The following is an 11,800-nucleotide window of genomic DNA, read 5'->3' as shown; positions in this document are numbered from 1 at the left end:
AAATAAGACATATTAATCTCAGTGCTCCCCCCACCGAGCATGCACACCTATAAATCAGTGAGCTGAAATTAATCGGCGTTACCAAAGAGATGAATGGCACGATGAACAGAGGGAAAGGCGAGTGCCAAAGATACCGAGCCCCAGGACAGAAAGAAAAAGAACCGGCCAATTCCCCGGGTGGCCTATTATGTACCCCTAGAGGGGGGCGGGGGCAAGAGGGAGGGCAAGGACGCACACACATGAATATAAACATGCATCACTGACACATGCGTAAATCCAGCTGGGCTCAAATGGGCCCAACACTTAGACATTGATTTGTTTTTTTCTTATTTTTATCCCCGTCCTATAACCTCCCGTCACCGGCTCATTCCTCCATCTCTGACTCCGCATCCCTCATTAGACTCCCCCCTGGCGCATCTCAGTGGAGGCTGGTGGAAAGAGACAGTGAGGAATGGTGGGAGGAACAATACGTTGACAGCTCACAACGGAATGTCTGGCTCTCATCGCCTGCGTGCAGATGAACAGCTGCCAGAATCAATAGGAATCATAACCAATATTTAGCCATCACCCTGACCTGTGGTTGTCTCCTTAGGGCGGGGGTTCGGCACCGCCCTAGTGGCTCCCTGGAGCTTTTTCAAAAATGTATGAAAATAGAAAAAGATGAGGGAAAAAAAAAAAGTACAGTTTTTGTTTCAATATGGTTTTCTGTAGGAGAACAAACATGACAAAAACTGTCCTAACTGTTAGAAATTCCACTGTTTACATTAAACATGCACGCCATTTTGTCTTAATTTCGGAAGTCCTTGAATGCACCGCAACATTCCCTGATGCTGCCATAGAAAGACGTGTTTTAAGCCACTCCTTTTTTGTCTGTATTTGTCCATCAAACGTTTTATGCTGTCCGTGAATCCACAAAGGTGAGCTTTGTTGATGTTATTGGCGTGTGTGGAGCGTAGGCGCCCATCTACATTTCTGCAAGTGGGTGCTCGCTGAATGTCCATCCATCCATTTTATACCGCTTATTCAATCAATCAATCAATCAATGTTTATTTATATAGCCCCAAATCACAAATGTCTCAAAGGACTGCACAAATCATTACGACTACAACATCCTCGGAAGAACCCACAAAAGGGCAAGGAAAACTCACACCCAGTGGGCAGGGAGAATTCACATCCAGTGGGACGCCAGTGACAATGCTGACTATGAGAAACCTTGGAGAGCACCTCAGATGTGGGCAACCCCCCCTCTGGGGTAGCGGGGAGCGCTGGCGCCTATCTCAGCTACAATCGGGCGGAAGGCGGGGTACACCCTGGACAAGTCGCCAACACATCGCAGGGCCAACACAGATAGACAGACGACATCCACACTGACATTCACACACTAGGGCCAATTTAGTGTTGCCAATCAACCTATCCCCAGGTGCATGTCTTTGGAAGTGGGAGGAAGCCGGAGTACCCACACATTCACGGGGAGAACATGCAAACTTGAAACAGAAAGATACCGAGCCTGGGATTGAACCCAAAACTGCAGGACCTTCGTATTGTGAGGCAGACACACAAACCCCTCTGCCACCGTGAAGCCCTCTCGCTGTATGTGTGCATTTAAAAAAATATAGACATTCAGCGAATTTTATATCTCATATGATTTGTGGCTTTATTATTTTGTAAAACGGATCAAACTCGCCACAAAATTAACTACAGCAAGATTGATTTTTCCAAAAATATTTTAAAGATGGAAAGTTGCCATCAATCCCACGTGGGTGCTCGGCATTGTCTGTGGAATGCTAATCACACATATTTGGTCACTGCATGCTAACATGCCTATCTACTGTATGCTAGCTGTATGTACATAATGCATCATTATACCTCTAATTTTAGGTATATTTGAAGTCATTTTATTTGTAGTTCCTGTTTCCTTCATCTTGAACACACACATCTTTACCTTTGGCCATTCTAAGCCAGTAATTTCCAGGAGTTGTCACACCGTCTGAAAAGCCTCTGTTTCAGTATTGATTGATTGATTGATTGATACTTTTATTAGTAGTTTACACAGTTCAGTACATATTCTGTACAATTGACCACTAAATGGTAACACCCGAATAAGTTTTTCAACTTGTTTAAGTCGGGGTCCACGTTATTCAATTCATGGTTTCCGTTGTAGTGATGTTTTCTAATGTTGTAAAAATGTGTAGAATAAATATTACATTTCAACATTTCTGTCAACGAAAATTTGCATCAGCGTGCGACACAGTAATTTCGATAGTTGTCTAGTACAGTGGTCCCCAACCTTTTTGTATCCGCGGACCGGTCAACGCTTAATAATTTATTTATTTATTTATTTTCTTCTTTGTCATGAAAAAGGGACATTTTTTGTCATGAAAAAGGGACGTTTTTGTGGTTGGTGCACTAATTGTAAGTGTATATTGTGTTTTTTATTTTGATTTAATAAAAAAAAATAAAAAATTCTTCTGCGGCCGGTACCAATCGGGCCGCGGCCCGGTGGTTGGGGACCACTGGTCTAGTACACATCATGTGTTGCCTTCATTATAAGACTTATATCAGGCAATACATTTTTTACAGCTCCTGACAGATTTAATTTGTATTTTTGCTCCAATATGGCTCTTTCAACATTCTGGATTGCCTTGTATTTTAGGTATATTTGAAGTATTTTTTTTGTAGTTTCTGTTTCCTTCAACTTGAACACACACTTCATTACCTTTCGTCTTTCTAAGCCAGTATTTTCCAGGAGTTGTCGCACCGTCTGAAAAGCCTCGGTTTTAGTAATGTTTTCTAATGTTGTAAAAATTTGTAGAATAAATATTACATTTCAACATTTCTGTCAGCAAAGATTTGCATCAGCCTGCGACACAGTCATTTTGATAGTTGTCTAATATAGCTAATATAAACATTTTCATCATGTGTTGCCTTCATTATAAGACTTATATTAGGCTTTTACATTTTTTTGTGACTCCAGACAGATTTATTTTGTATTTTTGGTCCAATATGCCTCTTTCAACATTCTGGATTGCCTCGTATTTTAGGTATATTTACAGTCATTTTATTTGTAGTTTCCGTTTCCTTCAACTTGAACACACACATCTATACCTTTGGCCATTCTAAGCCAGTAATTTCCAGGAGTTGTCACACCCTCTGAAAAGCCTCTGTGTTAGTAAAGGTTTCCAATGTTGTAAAAATGTGTTAAATTAATATTACATTTCAACATTTCTGTCAGCAAATATTTGCATCAGCCTGCAACACATAGTAATTTTGATAGTAAGCTATTATAGCTAATGTAAACATTTACATCATGTGTTGCCTTCATCATAAGACTTATATTAGGCTTTTACATTTTTTTGTTACTCCAGACAGATTTATTTTGTATTTTTGGTCCAATATGCCTCTTTCAACATTCTGGATTGCCTCGTATTTTAGGCATATTTACAGTCATTTTATTTGTAGTTTCCGTTTCCTTCGGCTTGAACACACACATCATTACCTTTGGTCTTTCTAAGCCAGTATTTTCCAGGAGTTGTCACACCCTCTGAAAAGCCTCTGCTTTAGTAATGTTTTCCAATGTTGTAAAAATATGTAGAATAAATATTACATTTCAACATTTCTGTCAACGAAAATTTGCATCAGCCTGCGACACATTGTCATTTTGATAGTGAGCTATTATAGCTAATATAAACACTTACGTCATGTGTTGCCTTCATCATAAGACTTATATTAGGCTTTTACATTTTTTTGTGGCTCCAGACAAATTTATTTTGTATTTTTGGTCCAATATGGCTCTTTCAACATTCTGGATTGCCTTGTATTTTAGGTATATTTGAAGTATTTTTTTTTGTAGTTTCTGTTTCCTTCAACTTGAACACACACATCATTACCTTTGGTCTTTCTAAGCCAGTAATTTCTAGGAGTTGTCACACCCTCTGAAAAGCCTCTGTCTTAGTAATGGTTTCCAATGTTGTAAAAATGTGTTAAATTAATATTACATTTCAACATTTCTGTCAGCAAAGATTTGCATCAGCCTGCGACACAGTCATTTTGATAGTTGTCTAATATAGCTAATATAAACACTTACATCATGTATTGCCTTCATTATAAGTATTATATTAGGCTTTTAAATTTTTTGGTGACTCCAGACAGATTTATTTTGTATTTTTGGTCCAATATGCCTCTTTCAACATTCTGGATTGCCTTGTATTTTAGGTATATTTGAAGTATTTTTTTTTGTAGTTTCTGTTTCCTTCAACTTGAACACACACATCATTACCTTTCGTCTTTCTAAGCCAGTAATTTCCAGGAGTTGTCACACCGTCTGAAAAGCCTCTGTTTTAGTAATGTTTTCCAATGTTGTAAAAATATGTATAATAAATATTACATTTCAACATTTCTGTCAGCAAAGATTTGCATCAGCCTGCAACACATAGTCATTTTGATAGTTGTCTAATATAGCTAATATAAACACTTACATCATGTATTGCCTTCATTATAAGTATTATATTAGGCTTTTAAATTTTTTTGTGACTCCAGATAGATTTATTTTGTATTTTCGGTCCAATATGCCTCTTTCAACATTCTGGATTGCCTCGTATTTTAGGTATATTTATAGTCATTTTATTTGTAATTTCCGTTTCCTTCAACTTGAACACACACATCTATACCTTTGGCCATTCTAAGCCTGTAATTTCCAGGAGTTGTCACACCCTCTGAAAAGCCTCTGTTTTAGTAATGTTTTCCAATGTTGTAAAAATATGTAAAATAAATATTACATTTCAACATTTCTGTCAACGAAAATTTGCATCAGCCTGTGACACATGGTCATTTTGATAGTAAGCTATTATAGCTAATATAAACACTTACATCATGTGTTGCCTTCATTATAACACTTATATTATGCTTTTAAATTTTTTGCGGCTCCAGACAAATTTAATTAGTATTTTTGGTCCAACATGGCTCTTTTGACATTCTGGATTGCCTCGTACTTTAGGTATATTTGAAGTCCTTTTATTTGTAGTTTCCGGTTCCTTCAACTTGAACACACGCATCTTTACCTTATGCCATTTTAAGTCAGTAATTTCCAGGAGTTATCACACCCTCTAAAAAGGTTTCCGTTTTAGTAATGTTTTCCAATGTTGTAAAAATGTGTAGAATAAATATTACATTACACCATTTCTGTCAACAAAATTTGCGTCACCCTGCCACACAGTCATTTTGATAGTAGTCTAATATAGACACTTACAGCATGTGTTGCCTTCATTATAACACTTACATAAGACTTTTAAAGTCATTTTGATAGTAGGCTAAAATAGCTTATTTAGACGCTTACATCATGTGTTGCCTTCATTATGACACTTATATAAGACTTTTAAAGTAATTTTGATAGTAGGCTAAAAGAGCTTATTTAGACACTTACATCATGTGTTGCCTTCATTATAACACTTATATAAGACTTTGAAAGTAATTTTGATAGTAGGCTAAAATAGCTAATTTAGACACGTACATCATGTGTTGCCTTCATTATAACACTTATATAAGACTTTGAAAGTAATTTTGATAGTAGGCTAAAAGAGCTTATTTAGACGCTTACATCATGTGTTGCCTTCATTATGACACTTATATAAGACTTTTAAAGTAATTTTGATAGTAGGCTAAAATAGCTAATTTAGACACGTACATCATGTGTTGCCTTCATTATAACACTTATATAAGACTTTGAAAGTAATTTTGATAGTAGGCTAAAAGAGCTTATTTAGACGCTTACATCATGTGTTGCCTTCATTTTAACACTTATATAAGACTTTACATTTTTTGCGGCTCCAGACAGATTTATTTTATTGTATTTTTTTGTCCAATATGGCTCTTTCAACATTTTGGGTTGCCGACCCCTGCTTTAGGTGCACATACATATACACACACACACACACACACACACACACACACGCACACACACACACACATCGCCCAGTGAAATGATTCTGTGTCTCTTCCCAACATTATTCGCTGTCACATATTTGCTTTGGTTCTTGTCTTATAGACTTTGAGGAGCCGGAGGACCCCTCCACACGCTCCTTTTTCTCCGAAATTATCTCATCCATCTCCGACGTAAAGTTCAGCCACAACGGCCGTTACTTGATGACAAGGGACTACCTCACTGTGAAGGTGTGGGACTTGCAGATGGAGAACAAACCACTGGAGACCTACCAGGTACTGCGAATGAATGCCGCCAGGTTTTAAACAATGCTCCGATGCAATCACAACATATTGATTTTGGACTAATCGCTCAACATAATCCTGTTCCACTGTCACGCCGCAACAAACGCCATCTTTAACAATCAGGCCGAGAGTGCTTATTGAGCTCCCCCGTCCTGTGAGAAGATAGATCGTGGTGCTACTGATTCGACCTGAAGGGCTGAACCTCCCACTGTGGGTCAGGGGGGTCAGAGCCACACAGTCTGATCATTGGGAAGCTATAAGGGCAGGTCATGATTGATAAGGAGGGCGTCTGCAGGGCTCAAAGGATTTGTGCAATTCCCTCCCCACCTTCTGCCTGTTTCACGCTCATCACAGGACTGCAGGGATTAATCCGAGTATAGTATGGACACTCAGAGCAGGGCTGTTACAAAGTCTGATCATAATTCAACACATTTTTATTCTGCTTTGACTGTGTTTTTTTTTATAGATTTGCCAATTGGTTCTCACAAATTAACTCATAAACAATCGACATTACAGCTTCATCGCTGCTCAGGTGCTGGCGTTTGATCTAAAGTCTCAAGTTGGGTTGTGTGATATAGACGATATAAATGATTTTAATTTAGCAGATCATAGAGCTTTTAAAGGGGAACTGCACTTTTTTTTGGAATTTTGTCTATCGTTCACAATCTCTATGCAAGACATGACAATGGATGTATTTTTTTAAATGCCTTCTAAATATTAAATAAACGTAAAAAAAAGGTCTGCTGACAGCGGAGCCAATAGAATTACATTTAAAGTTAAAGTACCACTGATAGTCACACACACACTAGGTGTGGTGAGATTATCCTTTGCATTTGACCCATCCCCTTGTTCCACCCCCTGGGAGGTGAAGATAGCAGTGAGCAGCAGCGGTGGCCGCGTTCGGGAATAATTTTGGTGATTTAACCCCCAATTCCAACCTTTGATGCTGAGTGCCAAGCAGGGAGGCAATGGGTCCCATTTTTATAGTCTTTGGTGTGACTCGGCCGGAGTTTGAACTCACGACCTTCCGATCTCAGGGCGGACACGCTAACCAAAAGTCCACTGAGCAGGTTGTCTTCTAGTCTGGCCATAAAACCCAATAAATAACCTTCAAAATTGCTGAAAATACTCCGTTTACATTTTGTGACTTGAATATTACCCAAGTATTAGTGATATTGTCATTATAAGCACTAACGCAGATACACTGTTGATAGCGGTGCTTTGATCGAGCTTGTGTGCCTATGTTTACATCATCGACAGTTCAGCTGTTTCCTCGATTCCTTGCTTGTCAAACTTTATTCTAGATAGAAATAATATCTCACGCATGAACAGTAGAAGGACAAAGACTTATTCCAACAAGTTGGCACACTTTAACAGCCAGTTTAGTGAATGACACAAAAAGACGCTTGGTTCTCCATTGATGGTATTTATTAGGGCTGCGAATTTTTGGGTGTCCCACGATTCGATTCAATATCGATTCTTGGGGTCACGATTCGATAATATATCGATTTTTTTTTTTGATTCGATTCGATTCTCGATTCAAAAACGATATTTTTCCGATTCAAAACGATTCTGTATTCATTCAACACATAGTATTTCAGCAGGATCTACCCCAGTCTGCTGACATGCTAGCAGACTTTAAAAAAAAAAAGCTTTTATAATTGTAAAGGACAATGTTTTATCAACTGGTTGCAATAATGTAAATTTCTTTTAACTATTAAACGAACCAAAAATATTTGTGAAAATATTGGACACAGTGTGTTGTCAAGCTTATGAGATGCGATGCAAGTGTAAGCCACTGTGACACTATTGTTCTTTTTTATTATTTTTACAAATGTCTAATGATAATGTCAGTGAGGGATTTTTAATCACTGCTATGCTGAAATTATAATTAATATTGATACTGTTGTTGATAATATTCATTTTTGTTTCATTACTTTTGGTTTGTTCTGTGTCGTGTTTGTGTCTTCTCTCAATTGCTCTGTTTATTGCAGTTCTGAGTGTTGCTGGGTCAGGTTTTGTTTTGGAATTGGATTGCATTATGGTATTGCTGTGTAGTGGTTTGTTGGACTGATAAAAAAAAAAATCGATTTTTTAAAAATGATAATTGATTCTGAATCGCACAACGTAAACGATTCGATTCGTATTTGAATCAATTTTTTCCCACACCCCTAATATATATATATATATATATATATACACACACACACATATATATATATATATAAGTTACACCTATATGTACACCATATATATACTGTATATGGTGTATATATAGGTGTAAATTGTCAGTTGCTATGTTGGAACGCTAAGTAGTTGCTTGGCGTATGATGTATGATTCAGTATTACAAAACCTGGTGACATAAATAGACCTATTTCTTAAAATGCCCCTTTTGGATCTTACATGCTGTGTAGAGATGTATGCGCGTCAACGTACGTTTAAGTGGACGGGCACTTGTTGAGTTGGTCCGACATGTCAGGTTCCACTATTATTCACTATTATCGCTACAGGCATAAACAACGTTGAGTTAATTTGAATGTTTTTTGATCAGGGATTCTCATACTGTGGCATGTGTACTACTAGTGGTAGGTGGGCTGCATCTAGTGGTATGCCAAAGAATCACTTGATTAAAGTACAGTGTTTTATTTCCCTATGTATAAACACAGTGTTACTCTTCACATTTTATGTAATGTTATAGTACCAAAAAGTTCAATACACTTGTTAAAAGCAACTTCTGCCTGGTTTTTAATGAACGCTTAAGCCTACTACACTACTGTATTTTAATATTGGTCCATATGATGTTACTTGGAGAGCCAAGTGTTTTCTGAAGTAGCACTTGGTGAATATAAGTTTGATTAAACTATAAAATTCCAGGATGGTTTCGTATGTCCTAAAGACAGTTTTGTACATATGTAAATCCCAGTTATTACTAATTATGTTGAACCTCATTTTTCTTTGCTGTTTTTGACAGATGTGTAATTATTTTGTCAAATGTGTAGCTATTTTGTCAACATGTCAAACTGTCAACGAGACATTGTTGTGGTTCTAGGTTCACGACTACTTACGGGGAAAACTTTGCTCACTGTATGAGAACGACTGCATCTTTGACAAGTTTGAGTGTGTCTGGAATGGATCAGACAGGTAAGAGTCCAGCCTCCATCTTGACACCTCCATCATGTTTTACACACCACTAAGCTTCATCTCTTTTCTCCGCCTTCCTCAGCGTCATCATGACCGGCTCCTACAACAACTTCTTCCGAATGTTTGACCGCAACACCAAACGAGACGTGACGTTAGAAGCATCGAGGGAGAACAGCAAGCCTCGAGCCATTCTGAAGCCTCGCAAGGTAGCAACAGATTGAACCGCAGTAAAAATGACAGTGTGTGGTCTTCGTGTATGTAAAGCGGGCAACGCTTCAATCTTTGTTAAACTGCTGGTATATTAATGTATAATATCAAACTACAGTATATATTAGTCACTAGAAGATCAGACAGGTGGAATGAAGTGCAAGCAAGAAAACTCGAAAAAAAATAAGCCAAAAACAGCAAAAACTCTTAAGGCTCGGTTTGAACAAAACAAGAAAAATACATTGATTACGGTGCAATAAACCACTGTGCTGGACACAGAAGAAGCTGATTGAACAAGACCCAAAGAAGGCATAACAAGATAAGAAAACATTTAGGCAGGGGTCTCCAAAGTGTCGCACTGGGGCCAATTGCAGCCTGCAGCTTTTTTTTTTTTTTACTGGCCCACAAGGCATTTTAAAATTTAAATTTAAATTAAAATTAAGGGGAAAAGGGTGGAGTGCCATCTCCGGGTTGGGGAGGAGACCCTGCCCTGAGTGGAGGAGTTCAAGTACCTAGGAGTTTGGTTCACGAGTGGGGGGAGAGTGAATCGTGAGATCGACAGGCGGATCGGTGCGGCCTCTTCAGTAATGCGGACGTTGTACCGATCCGTTGTGGTGAAGAAGGAGCTGAGCCGGAAGGCAAAGCTCTCAATTTACCGGTTGATCTACGTTCCCATCCCCACCTATGGTCATGAGCTTTGGGTCATGACTGAAAGGATAAGATCACGGGTACAAGCAGCCGAAATGAGTTTCCTCCGCCGTGTGGCGGGGCTCTCCCTTAGAGATAGGGTGAGAAGCTCTGCCATCCGGGAGGAACTCAAAGTAAAGCCGCTGCTCCTCCACATCGAGAGGAGCCAGTTGAGGTGGTTCGGGCATCTGTTCAGGATGCCACCCAAACGCCTCCCGAGGGAGGTGTTTAGGGCACGTACAACCGGTAGGAGGCCACGGTGAAGACCCAGGACACGTTGGGAAGACTATGTCTCCCGGCTGGCCTGGGAACACCTCGGGATCCCCCGGGAAGAGCTAGACGGAGTGGCTGGGGAGAGGGAAGGCTGGGCTTCCCTGCTTAGGCTGCTACCCCCGCGACCCGACCTCGGATAAGCAGAAGAAGATAGATGGATGGATGGATGGATTAAAGACAGCCCACATCATATCATTACACAAACATAGAAAAAAAACATAGCATAGCACAGTGTTTCTAAATTATTTCCTGCTATGCCCCCCTAGGAAAAAGAGTATATTTAGCGCACCTCTTCTCCACCGGGACTTAAAATAGTATAATTTGTCTTTAAAATTGTTATAAGCACACTTCTGCATTACATTGTATCCTTATTAACATTGAAGAAAACATTGTTTTTTAGTACGTAACAGGAAAGATTCAAAGTGCCTCAATTTGCCTGAAATGTAATTATAAAATGAGATTCTTATTTAACCGACTTGAACCATTTGATACTGAAAAAATACAAATAAATAAACTCAATAAATAATAATACATTCAAATTGATTATGTTTTAACTACTAAACTATCCATGCATCCATTTTGTGCCGCTTGTCCCTCTCCAGGCTGCGGGGGTGCTGGAGTTTGTCCCAGCTGAAATGAATAAAACAATTGTGATATTTTAATTTTTTTAAAATCAAAATAAGGGCGTCAAGATTTAATGTTTACAATGAGCAAGTTTTGTATTGCACAGCTTTTCGAAGCATGGTTTGAAGTATGATGGAGATAAGTTCCCCTGGGGGCCCCTCTATTTAAGAAGAACTGGCATATCATAACATCCATCCATCCATCCATTTACTACCGCTTATTCCCTTTTGGGGTCGCGGGGGTCGCTGGCGCCTATCTCAGCTACAATCGGGCGGAAGGCGGTGTGCACCCTGGACAAGTCGCCACCTCATCGCAGGGCCAACACAGATAGACAGACAACATTCACACTCACATTCACACACTAGGGCCAATTTAGTGTTGCCAATCAACCTATCCCCAGGTGCATGTCTTTGGAAGTGGGAGGAAGCCGGAGTACCCGGAGGGAACCCACGCAATACAAACATTTGCCAATACTATTTACATGAAGCCTACACATTATGCAAGTTCAAACTCAAGTTTTGTTTCACCTATTGGTGTTGTTTTTACGTGTGCAAATATTACTCAATTGCATACAACAGAATAAACATTAAAAATACTTTTAAAAATTTTATATCAAGAGTTAGGGCAGCACGGTGGTTTTGGGGTTAG

The 11,800-nt window shown here is 39.0% G+C and overlaps 1 protein-coding gene across 2 annotated transcripts in view; it reads left to right on the top strand.

Moving 5' to 3' along the window:
• ppp2r2ba (protein phosphatase 2, regulatory subunit B, beta a) overlaps positions 1 to 11,800 on the top strand; it is a 213,018-nt gene that overhangs the window by 197,760 nt on the left and 3,458 nt on the right. For both annotated transcript variants that reach the window (XM_061901886.1, XM_061901888.1), the window contains exons 7-9: positions 6,041 to 6,210; positions 9,270 to 9,361; positions 9,444 to 9,567. In XM_061901886.1, the coding sequence (XP_061757870.1) occupies positions 6,041 to 6,210; positions 9,270 to 9,361; positions 9,444 to 9,567 (386 nt within the window). The remainder of the gene's footprint in view (positions 1 to 6,040; positions 6,211 to 9,269; positions 9,362 to 9,443; positions 9,568 to 11,800) is intronic.

Source organism: Nerophis ophidion, linkage group LG05, assembly GCF_033978795.1.
Source record: "Nerophis ophidion isolate RoL-2023_Sa linkage group LG05, RoL_Noph_v1.0, whole genome shotgun sequence".
NCBI lineage: Eukaryota > Metazoa > Chordata > Actinopteri > Syngnathiformes > Syngnathidae > Nerophis > Nerophis ophidion.
Note: the sequence above shows the minus strand (reverse complement) of the source record. Positions and strands in the feature narration are given on the sequence as shown.